General features: G+C 41.9%; 1 protein-coding gene across 4 annotated transcripts in view; it reads left to right on the top strand.

Moving 5' to 3' along the window:
* Positions 1 to 17,587, top strand: part of PDE5A (phosphodiesterase 5A) — a 94,348-nt gene extending 76,761 nt beyond the window's left edge. For all 4 annotated transcript variants that reach the window (XM_048847146.2, XM_048847145.2, XM_048847147.2 and 1 more), the window contains exons 15-21: positions 149 to 236; positions 1,435 to 1,535; positions 1,633 to 1,710; positions 2,724 to 2,787; positions 3,870 to 3,944; positions 4,332 to 4,415; positions 11,806 to 17,587. In XM_048847146.2, coding sequence (XP_048703103.1) covers positions 149 to 236; positions 1,435 to 1,535; positions 1,633 to 1,710; positions 2,724 to 2,787; positions 3,870 to 3,944; positions 4,332 to 4,415; positions 11,806 to 11,943 — 628 coding nt within the window. In that variant the 3' untranslated portion in view covers positions 11,944 to 17,587. The remainder of the gene's footprint in view (positions 1 to 148; positions 237 to 1,434; positions 1,536 to 1,632; positions 1,711 to 2,723; positions 2,788 to 3,869; positions 3,945 to 4,331; positions 4,416 to 11,805) is intronic.
* The last annotated feature ends 3,464 nt before the right edge of the window (positions 17,588 to 21,051 follow it).

Raw genomic sequence — 21,051 nt, 5'->3', positions numbered from 1 at the left:
CTAGTCACATGGAAGAAGGGGAAAAGGGAACCAACGGGGAATGAAGTGTTGGGGGGAGGAGAACAAGTTGTGTTGGCTACTGTTGCTAAGTGATTGGTACCTTTAAGTTGCTTTCTCATTTTCTCCAAGTGATATTTTTACTCCTCAGAAGCGAACATCCACTGGCTCAGCTCTATTGCCACTCAATCATGGAGCATCACCATTTTGATCAGTGCCTGATGATCCTGAATAGTCCGGTAAATGCCTCGTTTCTGTGTGTGCATTGAAGGAAGCCCTAGCCTATTTCACTTATATTTTTAGTTTCTGGATAGATTCCCAGTATTATACATTCCTAAATGATCTTTATTCCTTTTTGGGTAAAGAAGGCAAATACATAGCCCCACTTCTGAGAGTCACCAAACCTTTCCAAATGTTTCCTGATAAGGGAAGCCTTGCTACTCTCATTTTGAGTATCTGCTTCCTTGGACCAAAGAAAATGAGAAGCTTTGTTGCCACTCCTTTAATGAACTCTTGTTTGAAGTGTTGCTTGCCTTGTAAGGTATATCCCTGCTTACACATGCACACAACAGTTCTGAAAAATAAATTAAGTACCTTTTGGCTAGAGATGAGCCTGATCCAAGCCCCAGAAGCCAAACACTGACATTCAGAAGTGAATCCAAACCGAATTGAAATAAAAATGTAAATAAAATGACCGCATTCTTAATCTCCGGCTACATTATTTATTAATTATGAAGACCAGCTATTCAGCATGCACAATAATTTAGAAATAGCACATTTACACTATTCATATCATATCAGTGCCGTGGTAATGTTGGCCTACCTAATAGTACAAAGTGATTCACCTTGATTCACCTGACAGAAGCTAGGATACACTGTAGATGTGATCTCCTTACATCATCCCCAGTATGCTTTGGTTTTGCAGTGGGTGACTGCAATGACTTATTTTTTATGCTGTTTTGTAATTGAATGAGTCTTATATGTTGTTGACAGTATGTTAGGTAAGTTGGTAAGTTCCTAAGAAATATAATTGTCTGTTACAATCTCTTTACTGGAGGAAAAAAGAAGAAGCTCCAGGATGTGGCTTGTGGAAAATGAATTCTTTGGGATGAAATAAAGACTTTGAAGGGTCTTTGCTCCCTGACTGCTCTGTCTCTTGTATATCCCCTCATAAAAATACTATAGTATTCTAATGTACAGTCATTTACTCTGATGCTGCTACAGAGCTTTGGGCTATTATTCAAGAATACTATAGTATGTTTTTATGCAGGTGCCATGGGCTGGAGAATGCAAGAGAAAGCAGAGTAGGAAGAAACCATCAATTACAAGAAAACAACTCCCAGTGATTTAGAATCTAGGAGGGGATGTAATAATTTGGTGACATGTTCCAAGTTTTATTGTTAACACTGCTTTTTTGTTGCGGGTTTTTTTTTAAAGGGAAACCAGATTCTCAGCAACCTTTCCATTGAAGAATACAAGGCCACGCTGAAAATGATAAAACAAGCCATTCTTGCCACAGACTTAGCACTGTACTTTAAGTAAGTTAGAGATGCATTTGGCTGAACAGCTGCTGAAAGGTGTTTGGATTGTGTCAGACTGATTGTGAATCTTTCTCTTGTTTTTACTGGTTTTAAGGAGAAGGGGAGAGTTTTTTGAACTCCTACAAAAGAAGCAATTTAACTGGGAAGATCCTCTGCAGAAGGAGCTATTTTTGTAAGTAAATGGCAGATGTTTAAAAAACAAACTGTACTACCAACTATCAGGTTTTCCACTTCACACTGCTATTACTTTCAGTAGAGCCAACATAAATCTGTTTAATCTGGGCCAGTACAAGCTGACACAAGTCAAGTGGGTCAGTTAATGAACACCTGGATCTGAATATTGTTAAGAGAGCTGCAGGGGTTGTCTGATGAACTCTGATGAATGACTTCTTGTGGCCTTCCTTCTGAAACAGTCAACAAAATTGCTAGTTATTGTTAGTGATGACAGTGATTTTTATAATGCGGCACCTGTCCACTAGCTTTTCTATTGTTCCTAAAGGGTATAGGACTCCTGACAGAATGCTGTGTTGTTCTTTTGCTGTAGGTGCATTGTCTTAAAGCACTGAACTGTTGTAATCTGTAGCTGAAAGATTCAGGGAGGGCTGCTTGTTTTGAAGCAAATTCATTTCCCATGAAAGGAAAGAGATTTAAGGATAGAGACACGAGGGACAGAGAACAGCCACACCAACAGCACTGCAAGATTTCCCAGGCTGCCTCACCAGTGTGCTATCACCCTGTTTTGAAGGCACTGCCTCTGTAGGCAGACTAATTCAGTTAACGTCCATGTCCATGGCTCATTCAGTCCTCAACCTTCCTCCTGGAGCAGCCAGCAAAGGTGTGAGTTATTGTCAATGATGACAGTCTTTTTTATAATGTGGTACCTGTCCATTAACAGATGGACTGAGGCCAGCTTTTTTTACCTGGGCCTTTCCTGTGGTAATGGATTTGATCTCAACTGATTTGCTCAGATCAGATGACATAAGAGACAGGCACAGTACGGCGTTACCATTCCTCAGTCATCTAGTCCCGCATTAAAGGATATTTTTGTCATCTTACTGTAATTTTATCAGTTAGCCTGGCTTTGATTTTATTTGATATTGGATACTGTATTTATTAGCTTCTAGACTGAATGGCTACATGAGTTTCATGTTACAACAAATGATGAATTTTTCTTTGTTTTTACAGAGCAATGCTGATGACTGCTTGTGATTTGTCCGCAATAACAAAGCCATGGCCAATTCAACAACGGGTATAAGCTTAATTTAAGATTTTTTAAGCGTTTGCTATTCTTTATAGCTTCTGCTTCCTAAGCCTCACCTTCCACTTTGCAAAGGTATTGGTGGAAGGCGCAGCCTTTGGGAGCAATCCTCAGAAGGTAAATGACCTTTGTTTATATGTGTATTTATCATCATTTCAATTGTGAATGGCTGGCTAGATGCTATTTCCAGTTTGCGTGTGCTGCTGTGGTAAATTCAGATGTAAATGTGAGTGCACTTTTGTGCCTAGGGTCTCTCAATTTTGTGTGTGTTTCCAACTTAATACACTTTAAAGGGGCCTGATTTTCAAAGGATGGATGGTCAACACTTTCTGAAAGCCAGAGATCAGCTATCTCAAGTTGGACACCCACCAACAGAAGTGCCCAAAATCACTAGACACTTCTGAAAATCTTAGGTGTAACCTCTAGTTTAAAGATTTGTCTCTTATCATTATTGTGCTTCACTTTACCCATCAGCAAATTAATGCTTACCTCACTGGATTGTTGTGAGTTGAGCTTATTGACATATAGAGAGCAAATTTTGGAATAGGGTATGTACAAGTACAATGTATTGTAATATCTTAAGAGCCTCTAGAACATACTGGGTCTGATTGGGCCCTGATTTCTAACCCATGCAACTCCACCCAGGTCAGTGGAGTTAGACAGATGAAATGCATGTACTAATAAGCTCGTTTTTTTTTTTTCAGAACTGATGTGTAACAAATGCTAGTTGTTTGCTGTGTCTGGTTGTGTAGCGAAAACTTGGTGCTAGACAGTTAAAACATATACAATCTAGGTTTGTTTACTGCTAAAAATGTTTCATTTGACATCGTGCTATTTGACTGAAACAGCTTTGTGGGCCTACCTCAATATTAGAGATTTTTCATTTAGGCTCATTTAAACCAACTGGGACTTCATGCAGGCATACGGTTACAGAATTATTTTCAGAATCAGGGCCTTATTCCTTTTCCATTCAGGGCAGACACCCAGCAATAACACTTTCTGTTTTGACCCTAGGTAGAAAGTGTAAATCCAGGCCTTTAAAACTAACAAACAGCGTGTGACATTTCTTACAGATAGCTGAACTTGTAGCTACAGAATTTTTTGACCAAGGAGATAAAGAGAGAAAGGAACTCAACACAGAACCAACAGTAAGTAGGAAAGCCATGTGTGGTAGCACCTTTTTCAAAATTATTACTGCCAATACGACTTCCCTTTCCTATTTAAATGTTGTTTTTGGTGGTGGGTACCAGAGTATGGAAAGAGCTTTTTCCCAATCATTCTGACACTTAACGAGTAGTGCAAACTCGTCTCACCCTCTTAAAGTGGGCTTCAGCCTCCACAGATGATCTGCACACTGCCAGTCCAGGAAAAAGACTCCAGAAGTAGTTCATGCAGCCAAGTTATCTACTTGACAACATATTGTGCTGCTACTTTTCTTACTATTCTTGGATTTTTTTTAAAACTTATTTTAATATAGAGCTGACTCACCTTGGGTGTTTGCCATGAAAACTGAATACTTCTTTTTGTGTTTTCAGGATCTAATGAACAGAGAGAAGAAAAATAAAATTCCCAGCATGCAAGTTGGATTCATAGATGCCATTTGTTTAGAGCTCTATGAGGTACTCTATTTGAGAGGGGACTCTTTTCGTGGATTGTACAACTAACTAAACAAGAACTGAGTACTGTAGCCTGCAACAAGTGCAGAAGCTCAAGTTAGAACCAAGTTTGCTGTTCTGTAGTTGAATAATATATGAGAAATCCTTTACTGTTTATTATTCAATATTTAATCTGGTCAAAAGACTATTTCAACATTTATCACTAGCTGCTTACTTATTTGATTGAAGTGGTTTGTTGTAATCATTGCAAAACCAGGTGGAGAGGCATTGTTGGACCTGGGGACTAGGAGTTGGATCCCTGGGTTCATAGAATATCAGGATTGGAAGGGACCTCAGGAGGTCATCTAGTCCAACCCCCTGCTCAAAGCAGGACCAATCCCCAATTAAATCATCCCAGCCAGGGCTTTGTCAAGCCTGACCTTAAAAACTTCAAAGGAAGGAGATTCCACCACCTCCCTAGGTAACACATTCCAGTGTTTCACCACCCTCCTAGTGAAAAAGTTTTTCCTAATATCCAACCTAAACCTCCCCCACTGCAACTTGAGACCATTACTCCTTGTCCTGTCCTCTTCTACCACTAAGAATAGTCTAGAACCATCCTCTCTGGAACCACCTCTCAGGTAGTTGAAAGCAGCTATCAAATCCCCCCTCATTCTTCTCTTCTGCAGACTAAACAATCCCAGTTCCCTCAGCCTCTCCTCATAAGTCATGTGTTCCAGACCTCTAATCATTTTTGTTGCCCTTCGCTGGACTCTCTCCAATTTATCCACATCCTTCTTGTAGTGTGGGGCCCAAAACTGGACACAGTACTCCAGATGAGGCCTCACCAATATCGAATAGAGGGGGACGATCACGTCCCTCCATCTGCTTGCTATGCCCCTACTTATACATCCCAAAATGCCATTGGCCTTCTTGGCAACAAGGGCACACTGCTGACTCATATCCAGCTTCTCGTCCACTGTCACCCCTAGGTCCTTTTCCACAGAACTGCTGCCTAGCCATTCGGTCCCTAGTCTGTAGCGGTGCATTGGGTTCTTCCGTCCTAAGTGCAGGACCCTGCACTTATCCTTATTGAACCTCATCAAATTTCCTTTGGTCCAATCCTCCAATTTGTCTAGGTCCCTCTGTATCCTATCCCTGCCCTCCAGCGTATCTACCACTCCTCCTAGTTTAGTATCATCTGCAAATTTGCTGAGAGTGCAATCCACACCATCCTCCAGATCATTTATGAAGATATTGAACAAAACCGGCCCCAGGACCGACCCCTGGGGCACTCCACTTGACACCGGCTGCCAACTAGACATGGAGCCATTGATCACTACCCGTTGAGCCCGACAATCTAGCCAACTTTTTACCCACCTTATAGTGCATTCATCCAGCCCATACTTCTTTAACTTGCTGACAAGAATACTGTGGGAGACCATGTCAAAAGCTTTGCTAAAGTCAAGAAACAACACATCCACTGCTTTCCCTTCATCCACAGAACCAGTAATCTCATCATAGAAGGCGATTAGATTAGTCAGGCATGACCTTCCCTTGGTGAATCCATGCTGACTGTTCCTGATCACTTTCCTCCAATGTAAGTGCTTCAGGATTGATTCCTTGAGGACCTGCTCCATGATTTTTCCGGGGACTGAGGTGAGGCTGACTGGCCTGTAGTTCCCAGGATCCTCCTTCTTCCCTTTTTTAAAGATTGGCACTACATTAGCCTTTTTCCAGTCATCTGGGACTTCCCCCGTTCGCCACGAGTTTTCAAAGATAATGGCCAATGGCTCTGCAATCACAGCCACAAATTCCTTTAGTTGCCAGCATACCTGAAGAAACCCTTCTTGTTACTCTTGACATCTCTTGCTAGCTGCAGCTCCAGGTGCGATTTGGCCCTCCTGATAACATTCCTACATGCCCGAGCAATATTTTTATACTCTTCCCTGGTCATATGTCCAACCTTCCACTTCTTGTAAGCTTCTTTTTTATGTTTAAGATCCGCTAGGATTTCACCGTTAAGCCAAGCTGGTCGCCTGCCATATTTACTATTCTTTCGACACATCGGGATGGTTTGTCCCTGTAACCTCAACAGGGATTCCTTGAAATACAGCCAGCTCTCCTGGACTCCTTTCCCCTTCATGTTAGTCCCCCAGGGGATCCTACCCATCCGTTCCCTGAGGGAGTCGAAGTCTGCTTTCCTGAAGTCCAGGGTCCGTATCCTGCTGCTTACCTTTCTTCCCTGTGTCAGGATCCTGAACTCAACCAACTCATGGTCACTGCCTCCCAGATTCCCATCCATTTTGCTTCCCCTACTAATTCTTCCCGGTTTGTGAGCAGCAGGTCAAGAAAAGCTCCCCCCCGTAGTTGGCTCCTCTAGCACTTGCACCAGGAAATTGTCCCCTACGTTTTCCAAAAACTTCCTGGATTGTCTATGCACCGCTGTATTGCTCTCCCAGCAGATGTCAGGAAAATTAAAGTCACCCATGAGAACCAGGGCGTGCGATCTAGTAGCTTCTGCAAGTTGCCGGAAGAGAGCCTCATCCACCTCATCCCCCTGGTCCGGTGGTCTATAGCAGACTCCCACCACTACATCACTCTTGTTGCTCACACTTCTAAACTTAATCCAGAGACACTCAGGTTTTTCTGCAGTTTCGTACCGGAGCTCTGAGCAGTCATACTGCTCCCTTACATACAGTGCTACTCCCCCACCTTTTCTGCCCTGCCTGTCCTTCCTGAACAGTTTATAACCGTCCATGACAGTACTCCAGTCATGTGAGTTATCCCACCAAGTCTCTGTTATTCCAATCACGTCATAATTCCTTGACATCACCAGGACCTCCAGTTCTCCCTGCTTGTTTCCAAGGCTTTGTGCATTTGTATATAAGCACTTGAGATAACCTGCTGATCACCCCTCATTCTCAGTATGAGGCAGGAGCCCTCCCCTCACAGACGTTCCTGCCTGTGCTTCCTCCCGGTATCCCGCTTTTCCACTTACCTCAGGGCTTTCGTCTCCTTCCCCCTGTGAACCTAGTTTAAAGCCCTCCTCACTAGGTTAGCCAGTCTGCTCGCAAAGATGCTCTTCCCTCTCTTCGTAAGGTGGAGCCCGTCTCTGCCCAGCACTCCTCCTTCATGGAACACCATCCCATGGTCAAAGAATCCAAAGCCTTCTCTCCAACACCACCTCCGTAGCCATTCGTTGACTTCCACGATTCGACGGTCTCTACCCAGGCCTTTTTCTTCCACGGGGAGGATGGACGAGAACACCACTTGCGCCTCCAACTCCTTTATCCTTCTTCCTAGAGCCACATAGTCTGCAGTGATCCGCTCAAGGTCATTCTTGGCAGTATCATTGGTGCCCACGTGGAGAAGCAGGAAGGGGTAGCGATCCGAGGGCTTGATGAGTCTCGGCAGATTCTCCGTCACATTGCGAATCTTAGCCCCTGGCAAGCAGCAGACTTCTCGGTTTTCCCGGTCAGGGCGGCAGGTAGATGACTCAGTTCCCTGGAGGAGAGAGTCCCCGACCACCACCACCCGCCTCCTTCTCTTGGGAGTGGTGGTCGTGGAACCCCCAACCTCAGGACAGCGCATCTCATGCCTTCCAACCAGCGGAGTCTCCTTCTGCTTTCTCCCCCCAGACATATCATCTGGTCCACTCTCCGCAATGGTACCTGTGGAGAGAACATGAAAGCGGTTAGTTACCTGTGTCGGCGTTGCTGGAACCCGGACATTCCCCCTTCTTCTTCTGGAGGTCACATGTTGCCAAGCTTCTTCACTGGCCTCTTGGCTCCGCTGTGCAACCTGCTCTAAATCTTTAGAGCTTTGTGCCCGTAGAAGCATAACCAGGTTGTGTTCCTGGCTCTGCCACCAAGTTGCCATGTGCTTTTCGAACAACCTCACTGTACCCATCTATAAGATGGTACCCATCTACTTCACAGTCGGAGTGTTGTGAGGCTTAATTAAGGATTGTAAAGTGCTTTGAAATCATTGCGTGGGAGATGCAGTACAAGCGCAAACCATTACTATGTTAACTTGGATATTTACCAAGTTTCAGATTATACACACACAACATGACAGAACCCATTGAAACATTTTGCATTCTAGCAACAAATCGCATGCTGCGTAGCCAGGTACTTGCTCAGATTATGTTGTATATTAAAATTTAGTTAATTTCCTATCTTTGAGACTAGAGGAAAACCTCCTCAGGTTGTATCATGTATTCTGGGTGCAGTTATTGAGATCTGAAAATTGGGGAGCAAATGGGAACCTAACCCCAAAAATCTATCCATTGGAAGTGGGAGCAAGATGATTTCACACATTCATCCCTCATTCTCTGTGCCCACTTCAAAGCCACTTTACATGAATTGCACATCTGCAGGTTGAGAAGAGGCAGGGCTGGGGGGCTGGATGCTCTCTAATGCCTCTGAAATCCACAGGACAAATGATCAAGTTACTGAGGACAGAATCAGCAGTCATGTGTGCAGCTTCCTATTCCATGCTTTGGAAATCCAGCATCAGGGGAATATAGTGGCCATTGTTATTGGAGAGCCCCAGACAGCTCCTTCTAGTGGAAGGTAGGCAGCTGTAGGGGATTGAGTGGCTGTGTACTACAGAGCCTCTGTGCAAGAGACGTGTACTTCTGCAGATGCATTGTGATCCATACAGATCTCAGGGTCCACAGGGCTGAATATCTGGCCTTTTACAAAGGGGGAAGACAATCCAACCCCCAACGCAAGAATTCTAGGGAAATCTCCCACTCTGAAATGCCCAGAGGAGGACTGGGTCTCATGTGAACTAGTTATCAAAATATATTGGGCCAGATTGTGCCCATCCCTTGGGTGGGTGTGTGAGGGAATGGGGAGCACAAGGCACTTCCTTCTTGTTCCTGTGCTCCATAACAAAATTGCATTTGTTGAGCACCCCTGAGAACAAGGCATGCTCCTGGCTAGTGGCAGTCGCCACCCAAATGATGTACGCAATGACATCTCCTGCACTGATCAAGATATAAGGGGGGTGCACACTCCACCCTTTATGAGGATGTTGCACTTCGCAGGGGCTCTGGGACGTTGTACCTGAAGGAGACACAATGCTACCTTGGGACAGTGCTGCTCCATGCTGTGCTCAGTGCAGGGCTGTGCCTGAAATGCACAACTGAGCCACTAAACCTCATATGGTAGGAACTGAAACTCTGTAGCAGGGTGGCAGATTCTAGGATCCTATATAGGAATGCAGGACCATATGGACGAAAAGTTATTTCTGCTGATTCATGCTGCCAGGTGGGTCTTGTTATATCCCGGTTAAAAGAGGGTTTGGTGTATCTCTAAGGAGCAGAGAAAATGAGAGCACCAGGATCCTACAGGTAAATACATGGAACAGCCCAGCTTTGGAGAAAGCTTAGGCTAGGACATATGCTTTGTTGTTGCCATTCAAGTTAACAGTACAGGCAAGCCCCACGCAAGAGCTATGTTTGGAGCAGATCCACTGTAGATTTATTCTATTTGGAGAAGGGTGGGGACTCTACCTGCTTTCTTTAATGAATAACACGTAATGAAACAACAAATCAGTTCATATAATGTCACTTGGAAAAGAACAAGGAGCCAGTTCACTCTCCAGTGTTCTAACGCTGCAAAAATGAACAATAAGCACAATTGTAACTTCGGCCTGCCCACTCATTGGCTCTTTCGTGAGCTTTCATCCTGTCCCTAGGAGTTTGTCACACATGCTGCTGGCAGCACTGAATGTCTGGTTTACCATTTTACCAAAAATCGATCAAGTCCATGTGAATGGGCTTGATGCAGGAATCACTGGGTGAAATTCTATGGGCCATGTTATGTAGAATGTCAGACTAGATCAGGGGTTCTCAAACTTCATTGCACCACGACCGCCTTCTGACAAGAGAAATTACTACATGACCCCAGGAAGGGGGATGAAGCCTAAGCCCACCAGAGCCCCACTGCCCCCGGTGGGAGGGGAGGGGGGCAAAGTCCAAGCCCAACGGCTTCAGCCCCAGGTGCGGGGCCTGTAACCTGAGCCCTGCCGCTCAGGGCTGAAGCCAAAGCCCGAGCCCCCCACTTCCCAGGGCTGAAGTCTTTGGGGTTCAGCCCCGCTGGGTGTGGCTCAGGCTTTAGTCCCAGGCCGCAGGGCTCGGGCTCTTGCCCTGGGCCCCAGGAAGTCTAAACACCAGCACTGGCGACCCCATTAAAACGGGGTCCTGAACCACAGTTTGAGAACCACTGGACTAGATGATCATAATGGTCTTTTCAGACCCTAAAATCTGTGACTCTATAAATAACAGCAAAAGTGTTTCACTCATTTCACTGACTTTAGTGCTGACATTTGATTAAACCGTTCTAGAATTTTAAAACCCATTTAAATGTATACAAAAAAATTAAATGGTATAGTTCCAGTGAATTGTGCCTAATGGGCGTGATTTTCCTCTCCACAATGTAAATCAATAATAACTCCATTGAAGACAATAGGCCAGTTGCCCAGTTCTATTGGTGGCAATGGAACTATATTGATTTATACCAGGATATGGCGCAGTGGAGTAATACTGGTGTAAAACTATCATAAGAAAAAGGAGAATCAGGCATCACCATCTTTTATTGTTTGAATGAGAATTAAATTCCATGAGTGAAATCCTGACTGATTTCATCCCATACTCATTAACTTCAGACTTCACCCCTTGTGCTTCGTATAGTAGTCACTTAATATGTTTAACAGACAGTGGGCCCAACCACAGGACTCTCACTCATTACTTCTGTCCCACTGAATTCCAGAAGCCTATAGGAGTAAAGGGCTATGTGTTCATTACGTGTGACTGTAAATGAGGAAGAAAAAAAAATCACAAAAATGTTCATGGATTTAACATTTTTCATCAACATTTTGTGTCAGTGGAAGTTTCTCCACCTTCCCTAGTATTTACCCATTCTATTCTAACCCAAACATTGACTCCAATTCTCTTTCCAAAACTTGTTCTCTGCTTCACTTTTATTAGTCCATGTCGGCCTAATACAGTAACTCACTATTGCTTGGTCTACACTAGGAGATGAAAATAATTGAGAATGGCTACTAAACACAGCTCTTCTCTAGACCTTTCTTAATCAGGTGCTGAATACACTGGGGCCTCATGTCCCTTGGGTAACTGTTAAATCAGTAATTGCATCAGCAATAAAGATGGCCAAAGTAGCGTGGTCTGCATAGGTCAAATAATCAAGTTCATATTGGAATTGGAGTGAGAGGGAGCCTTTCCTAAAATCAGTTTTCCAACATAGCTCCACTTTCTAGTATAAACAAGCCCTATGTTTCAAACATATTCTAGTCTAGTGCCTCCAATGGGCACATCTTAAGGAGCAGGAAAACTGTGGTTTTAGTTATGCATTACCAGTCTGATTTGTTTTATTTCTTGCAGGCCCTGACACATGTATCAGAAGCCTGCTACCCTTTACTGGATGGCTGTAGAAAGAATAGGCAGAAGTGGCAATCCTTAGCTGAACAACAGGAGAAGAATCTGATTAATGGAGAAAGCAATCAGCCCAAGCGGAACTAAGATTCTGATTTAGCAAATACAAGTTTAAGTTTACTCAGAAATTACAGTAATCTGGGGATACTACATTTTGCTATACACTGTAGGGATTTGGTGTATTCTTTGCCACTATTATATTTAAAATTATATATTTCCCCTGCCATTAAAAGCATAGCATGACCATTTTTATGTGAATGATGTATAATGATTGTATATTTCTTGTATTTCATTTAGGTGAAGTAGAAAAATAGAACTGCAGAGTTAGTTTACTCTGCTCAGTTCTACACAGAGGTACGACGAGTACAGTTACTGAACTGCCTTTGAAAGCCTTTTACTTTACAGATGTACATAGTTGTTTAGTGTTTCGTGAGTGGCCAGTACCTTAAAGATGACCATATATGGCACTTTTCTTCCTCTTTTATTCTTTGTTATGTAACCATAAGTAATAAGCAATGTTGTTTGTTCTCTTGCAAGAAGCCTGGAGGCAAAAAGGAGCTTGGGGATTAAAATTCACTCTAAAGGCCTAACCCAACAATTGTTATGCAGACAAAACTCTCATTGAAATCAATGAGAGCTTCATTTATATGGGAATGCAGGATTGGGCCCCAGTTGACAAAGCACAGGGACTTGTGTGATATACTATACCGATGCCTTATGATGTTACAAGAATGTCTCAACAAAATGGTCATACCTTTTTGAGAATTTAAAAAAAATACTGTGACTTACTAAACAATCAGGGACCTAAATGAGATTTGCAGTAGAAGTGCCAAGAAATTACACAGAGATGGTGAAAGCTGCTCAGTGAGATGATACGACAGCACAACTCACAATGTAGCTAACAGACTGTCTTGAAAAACTTGTCAGACACAGGGCTGGGAGAAACAGAGAATGAATGTGAAGAGAAGTAAACTGAGCTAACCAGGATCACTATTGAGCTGCTGATAATATATTCATACTGCAGATGAGTTTAACGTCATCATAACCAACAAACTGACACAAGAGAAGGAAAAGCACAGGAGAATGAGATTGTGAAAGCATGTGATGAAAAAACTGGCTCATTCAAGAATATGATCTAGAAAAGAGGATGTTTCTGGAGATTGTTAGTGAATCTGATTCACTGGACTAGTAGCACTAAAAAAATGACCATGACCACTTTGAAGGCTTGCTTGAGATTGCAGATGTTAACTTTGGAAACTAGAATGTTTTTATTATTAAAAAAAATATTTTTTAGCACTTCTTCTACTAGGTACAGTTTTTAACCAGATGAATTCTTAAAGCAACAAGTGAAAGGAAGACTGAAAGCAAAAGCAAGTGAGAATACTGCAGGGACTTAACATTTTTATATGAGGCATAAAAAGCATTCGTAGACAGTGGATTTGCAGCAGATATGGAGGAAATCATTCTTTTAACAGAGGAAATGCCTAATAAAAATTATTTTTAATAGACCACTGGGCATGAATTCAAGAAAGTGTATGGACAAGACAAACCCCAAAAAAATAGAATAAAGGGAGCACAATTCCCATGTGTAGCCATGATCAGTAGATTAAAAATGAGACAGGGGCTCATAAGACTTCTCAGAAATGCAGATACAACATTGGCTGTGTAGATGATGATGATTTTCATATCTACAACAATATTTTATATTACATACCAGCAGTAGTGATGGGCAAACCTCATATATTTCAGAGTGTGCATTCAGTTTGCCTGAACCATTTAAGTCCCCGCAATTTTAGTTGGAAACTGCAAGAAATTTTTTTTTCCCCATGAGATATTCAGTACCATCTGCTTACAGTTCATCTGGAAACGCTGTGAAAACAGCCTCTGTTTATCTTCCCTCCTGCTTCTGGTCTTAGAAGGAATCAAAAGAGACAGGCACTCAAATACGAAAAATAATAGAGGAAATGTTAAGTAAATGTTTCAGAATCTTCCAAAATATTATTTGATTCCAGAGTCTTCCAAAATATTATTTGATTCTAGAAATAAGGAAGTTTAGAGTAGGCTGTTCTTGTTGTTTTCTGCAGCATTTCAGTCAACCCAGTTAGTAGCAACTGATTTAACTCTAGTTTAAGATCCCCTGTGAATGTCAGTACATAGTTATTGCAGCCAAATTTGAAAACATTTGCCTATGAAAAAAAATTTTTTTCTAAGTCCAATGAATAATAATGAACAATTCTTGGGGTATTATGATATGCAGTACTCTATGTGTATCTATGCATACATAATACGAGGTGTGTGTATGTGTGTGTGTGTGTGTATGTAACATTTTATATATAGGCACAAACTCAGTAATCACCCTTAAAAACTTGTTATTGCTCCTTAGATAAATAAGATTACCTCAGAATGTGCTTTTTCCTGTATTCTCCTTTTTATTGTAGGAATTTGCATACTGCAGTTACTGAAGTATAATTATTTTCTTATTTAAACCATTTATTTTATATATAATATATGTGTGGATAAAATATTTATAGGTTTATTCTTGTTAGTGTGATCAAAAGCAAAACTTAACTGGGGATGACACAACAAATCAACTATAGTGATAAAACTGTTAGTGATACAGCATTAATATTAAGAACCCAACTATTCTGTATCTTATTTGCTGTACTGTGTGTGTGTGTATAACATAGTTTTTTCATGGCCTGATTTATATTTTTAAATAATGCAGAAGAATGCTGGAGCCATATCTTTGGCATAACAAACATGTAAATACCACATAGTCATCATTTTTTACTTCCACTGATAAATATACACAGTTATATAGTATTTGCATATATTTAAGGTACACATACATCCCCAAAAAATCTTTCCCTATAGAGGAAAGTATATGTTGTAACAAATGTAGAATTCTATTCTACATAATTTTTTTGTCAAAATATTGTCCTAACATACATGCATCTTTTATTTATTTATTTTAAAAAACCACATACAAATTCTTTAAAACTATTGGTTTAGGGCCTTATGTTTTATGTATTTTAGGCAAATTGAGAGCATGATCAGGGCATTATATCGTATTTCAGTCTGCCTGATTGCAGTTTTTGTTTCAAGGCTCTAGCATGGTTGGTTTGTGTGCAGATAACAGATATTTTTTGTCTCATAGGTGACCATGCAGATACAATAATGGTTCTCTGCCTGAAATACATTGTATGTGCAGGGAAATTTTCAAAGCCAACAAATTTATTTAGCTGCACAGTTATTATTTTCATCAGGAGTTGTGTCTAAATGCCTTAATGATCTGTGTGCCAAATTCTGCCCTGATGTATACCCTGTGCACCCAGTGGACTCAATGGGAATTGTACAAGATGTACATTGGGATACAATTGAAGCCTCTGTTGACCCAATCCTACTCCCATTGGAGTCTTCAGGAATTTTGACATTGACATCTTTAGGAGCAGGATTGGGCCCTCTGTGTTCTTCATATTTCTTTGAATCAAGATACCAAGAAAGACCAGTGCTAATGTGATACCAGATTTTGCCCTCAGATGTGCATGCATACATGCGTTGAAATCAATAGAAAATGTGTTCTCGCATCCCAGGGCAAAATTTAGCCCCTTAATACAGGCCTTTGTTCTTTTCTTCCCCTTAAAAAAAAACAAAAACAAAAGAAAAAAATCTTATCACATACATTAACATTCACCTAAAGAGTGAGTGGTCCTGCTCTTCTCCTTTAAAAAAAGAGGGAGGATCTTAAGCTAATAAGATAGGAATAATAAAACCTATCTATTCAGCAAGTTACCATCTCTGTAATATTAATTGTAGAACAAACAGGCTTCCTATTATTTCACATACAGTAAAAGCAGCTAAGGAAAATCACACAGTAGATTCTTAATAGCTACCTATTTGTACTGTTGAGTATAAATCAATAGCATCTCGTCAACCAGTCAGTCTCTAATGTCTCCCAGCAGGCTGAAGCTAAGTGGGTCACCACATGCTGCTTTCAGATGGTGGGGATGCTGACAGGCTATTGATTGTGAGTTCTTTGTCTCTGTGAAACATTCAACAGTGGCAGGGCTGTCTCTCTCTTTACAACAAAAATTTCAGTTTTTCAGAAGCCTGCTTTTGCCTCCTGAACATGCAACCCAAGTGCATGCAAAAGTGAACTTTTGAAAATCCAGCCCAATGTATTTCATTTGGGGATGGCTCTGAGATGCCATGTTCAGGTGTGGAATCTAATCCAGATCTAAGATTCTTTAGTTTCAGGGGCATTTGGTGCCAGTATTCTGGTTCAGCCCATTAGAGAAGCCTAAAGTCAGGTAGGTCAAATCTAGATCCTAAAAGTTTGTGGGGCGCTGAACCAGTGTTTTGGTTTGATCTCATCGCAGCTGTGAAACAGAATCAAAGCAGAGAGTGCTGACTCATGCAAATGCAAATGATTTATAATAAATTATGAAGCTGTAAGGGAGTATCTCTTAAAGGCCTGATCCTGTGGGTAGAATTTTCATTAGCTTTAACTGGGAGTTTGGCCTCTGAGAGGGTTGTAGAATAGTCCCCTATGTGAGTAATCACATGCAGTCTACATTCCATAAGCACTCTGCTATTTCTAGAATATCCCTGGTCTGTAACAATTTATGAGGTCTGTTCTCCCTCATAAGAACTCTCCAGACCCCTGCATTGCTTTAAAAGACGGGTCTGAGCCTTTGGTTCAGACACTCATAGAAATGAAAGTCATCATCTGAGTCGGGTCTGGATATTAGTGACATTTTACTAGATACAACAAATTATGACATCAGGCTATTTCTATGTTCAGCGTTGCCAGTTGAATGAAAGTTGCATGGAAAGGCTTGTTTTCCACAGAGAAGGTTGGTTTCCATGGAGAAATTCGTATCTAAGCACCATTTGTAAATGTATATTAATTAAGTGTGCTAAACAGTGGCTTCTACTAACTGCCACACCATGAGCTTGTCCATTCCATGATATTGGGTCTGATCAAATGCCCACTTGAAGTCAATGGAATGATTCCCATTAACTTCAGTGGAAGCTGGACTGGGCCCCATAGAGAGTTGCAGAGCGGGACAAATTTATCTTTATTCTTGCCTACACCTATAAAGACCCTGGACCAAATTCTTGTTCTCGGTAACACCTGCACAGTCTATAGTTCATTCAGCCAGCCCCCATTGACTTCAATGGTACCACAAAGGTGTAACTGAAGTTAGAATTTGAGCCTTCTGTGTATGAACATGATAGACACATGCATGTGTCTGTTAAAGAATGTAGTGTGAAAAGCACTGTACATAGTTTAAAAATAAATTTATATTATAGTTTAATAAAAGGAATTGTAATGAACTGTCACTTGCCACTGAGCATGTCTATTTGTATTCTTCTACCTTTTCAAATATTTTAACAAATATATAGTTTCTGGGCACAGTATTTTTGTACTAGGCTAATGAGGTTACTATGTATATTATGTTCAGCTTTAAGTAGTATTAAAGTCTTTTGAATGTTGATTTGTTCTTGCTTCTTCAATTTTCCACACTACATAGTTATTCAGCATAACTCACTTAAGTTAGACAACAACAGAATTGTTTGTCCTAGTTACTGTATAGTTGATAAAAGAAAGAATCTACAGGTAGGTAATATTCTATGATCAAACTGCTACTCAACTACTTATTCCCACATTCTCTTCTTTGTATTGTTTTTCATGCTTTGTAAAATAAAAAAAGGAAGATGTCAACTATGTTTTGCTGTTTGGTCATTAATTTTATTGTGGATAAATTTACAAAGCAATGTCATTGTCCTGATCCAAGAAATTGCCTCTAATTGTTTAGGTATTGTAATTAACTGCATTCGTTTATAAACCTCTGTTGATCCTGGAGATCCTGCTTTGGAGCATTAGAGAATTTTTGCCTTACTGTCAGGAAATTTCCTAGCCATAAGGTTTGTCATAACTGAAAACCAAAGGCAGTGTTTCCTTTCAAAAAACAAACAGACAAAAAACAACAGAAAAAAGAAACTGGCTGTTATTTCCCACTAGAAATCACTCCAATTACACATACCAAGACCTATCACAAGTTGTCTGATTTTTCAGAAAAGTAGGCTTGGCAAATATAGCTGTTGTGAAAGGTGCTGTGTGAATAAAATTAGCCCCCAAAGGGCAAGTCATATAACAGAGGTTACAAGAGTTTAATCTGGTGAGTTTTTAAAAAAAGGGTAAATACACTTGGATCTGACAGCACAATCTTGTGCAGACTGCTGACCCTGGCTGCTGACTTAGACCAACAGGCCTCTCAGCACTTCTTATTCTTTGCCTTGTTAGGTTTTGAGCAGCAGCATTTCTGGCTCTAGGAGTTTTGCAGCTCTAGGCAAAACGGGTGAGCATGCATGCAAGCAGCAGTCACTCCAAATAGAGTCATTAAGTACCAGATTTTCTGAGTCTGCACACAACCGTGGCACACCATTGCCTGTTTGCTTAAGCTAACCCCCATTTGCATGTGCACTTTAAAACCATGTAACTATATTCTAACAAGTGCACAGCCACTTAGGGTATGTCTGCACATCCACAGCTGGCTCACGTCAGCTGACTTGGGCTGATGGATAAGGCTACAATTATGTCACGGAATCTGTGACTTCCACTGACCTCCGTGACATTTTCTGCCCTGGGGCTGGAGCTCCCAGCCAGCCCTGCCCTCGCAGCCCCCAGCTCCCAACCTGGTGGGGGGACCCTGCTGCTGCCCAGCTGCTGCTGGCGGACCCTGCAGCTGGCCAGCCACAGCGGGGGGCTGGTGGAACTGCAGCTGCCCAGCTGTGAAAGGCAGGTTGGGGGGACCCTGCACAACTGCAGTGGGCAGCCGATGGACCCCCCCGTATCTGCCCAGCTACAGCCATGGCCAGCGGCTGGGCAACCCTGTAGCTACCAGCTGCCTGGGTCGAGGGGACCCCACAGCAGCCCAGCCCCATGGGCACGGGGACCCCAGAGCTCCCACCCACCGCATTGGTGGGGGACCTGGGAGCCCCAGCAGCAGTGGGTGCTGAACCCACCTACCCCTTTTGTCAGGGATATTTTTAGTGAAAGTCAGAGACAGGTTATGGGCTGCCATGAATTTTTGTTTATTTCCCTGAACCTGTCCCTGGCTTTTACTAAAAATATCTGTGACAAAAACTTAGCCTTACTCATGAGGCTTGGGCTACGGGGCTGTTTAATTGAGGTGTCGATGCTTGGGCGCTGGGACCCCATGAGGAGGGAGGGTCCCAGGGCACAAGTGTCTACAGCCCTGTAGCCTGAGCCCTATGAGCCTGAGTCAGCTGACACAGGCCAGCCACGGGTGTTGAACTGCAGCGTACCTTTGGGAACTTCAGTCATCACTATGTGACACACCATGGCCACGTAGGACGTCCCAGTGATAATGGGAGTCCCCTGCCACTTACCAAAGAAGAAGCACCTTTAAATATTAGCAGTATGACTCAGCAGTTCTGGTTACATCCAGTAGAGTTCAGTGCTTTAACATCTCAGTTTATTAAAATCTCTACATGCTTTAATAATCTTTATAACAGTTTAGTGCTACATATTAACCATTTTCTGCCATACTTTGAATCAGCCATTAATAATATTAGGATCTGCTATTCAAAAGACCTCAGTTACCTTAACTCTGTTCCCATTGACTTCAACAAGACTTTTACTATTGATTTCAATGGGTATAGAGTTAGACCAACACTGAGTTCTTTTGAAAGTACTACCCTATGCCTATAACATGTCAGTTTGCACATACAAATTAAGCAATTGTACCTATATGTGCACACACAAACCTGAGAAAAACTTGATCCTAAACACATTACAGCCTCTAATATTGCTGAGCATTATGGATGTTCAGTGACTGATATGTAAGCATTATTATCTTTCTTAGCACCTACCTTACTTCCTGGTATGTCACACTATAAATACATGTGGTCCAGCAATTCTATAGGGGGGAAACCAGGAAGAAGGGGAGGTGGGGGACTCTTACTAGTAAAATCATCATTTGTTACTTCCCAACATCAGAGTTGCTATAGGCTCTGTACAGTATTAAAAATCAAAAACTCAAATAATTTGCTGGAAACCAGGCCCAAATATGTATACATTTTCTAGTTACAATTATTACATGGTTACAATTTTTCATGTTGAAAGTTTTCCCACCAGAACACATGATTTTGTTGAAGCCAAAATTTTTCATTGGGAAAATACCAATTCTGAGGAAAAATTTCTTCTGGTGAGACATGTCAAAACAAAAACTGTTGTTGAACTGACCTTTCAAAAGGAAACTCTGGCATTTGATGTCAAAATGTGGATTCAGAATGACCATTTTTGTTTTGATCAAAGATGTAAAAGTTTTTCATTTCAACATTTCTCATTCAAAACTTTTCAGAATTTTCCATTGTTTGAGATGTTTTAATATATCAAACTTCTCTTCTGTTTTGGAATGGACTCTAATTTCAAATTTTCCTGCGGGATAAAAATTCCATGTTCCAAACAGTTCCAATATTTTTTTCTCCTGAGTCAGTACTGATGTTATGAACAACTGAAGCTTTTGTGAGTTATAGCCACCAGATGGGGTGGAAGAGAGAGTCTCCTTTCCCTAATGAACTACCACCTAGTGGTTACAATTTACACAATGTGAGACTAAGTGAAATACTTTTGTATGTGTCAGTGTGTGCTACTGTCAATGCTGCTGCTCCTACGGTTGGGCTGTGGAGGCTGACCTCTGGGAGCCAGAAGAGAAGGAGCAGATCATAATACGCTTACAGCCCATTCAAGAGCCATGTTGACAAGCTCCAGAGAGAATTACACACAAATTTACCTTTGCATATAAGGGGAGAAGAAGAAGAATCACGTTCCCAAAACTAGAAATTTCACACAAAGGTTTGCCTTTTCAGTTAGCAGACCCCTTTCACTTGAGCCCACAGTGATAGCATGTCCACCCCACACAAGGCCCAAAAGGGTTAAGGTGGCTTGGTGGGCCAGTTGACTGCCCAGGCTACACCTGAATGAAGAGCTAGGGAGCAGGAATTAATTAGAGAAAAGGCTCAGCTGAGCAGGAAAAGAAGTGGCCTGGATAAAGCCGAGGAGCTGGGAGCAGAAGGGGGTTGCTGGCAGGGGTGCAAGAACAGGGTGAGCCAGGGGACCATGGCCCCATTACTTTTTAAAGTGTGAGTGCTATGCCCTTCTAC

This window comes from Caretta caretta, chromosome 4 (assembly GCF_965140235.1).
Source record: "Caretta caretta isolate rCarCar2 chromosome 4, rCarCar1.hap1, whole genome shotgun sequence".
Taxonomy (NCBI): Eukaryota; Metazoa; Chordata; order Testudines; family Cheloniidae; genus Caretta; species Caretta caretta.
The sequence above is the reverse complement of the archived record's forward strand: the minus strand, read 5'-3'. Positions and strand labels throughout refer to the sequence as shown.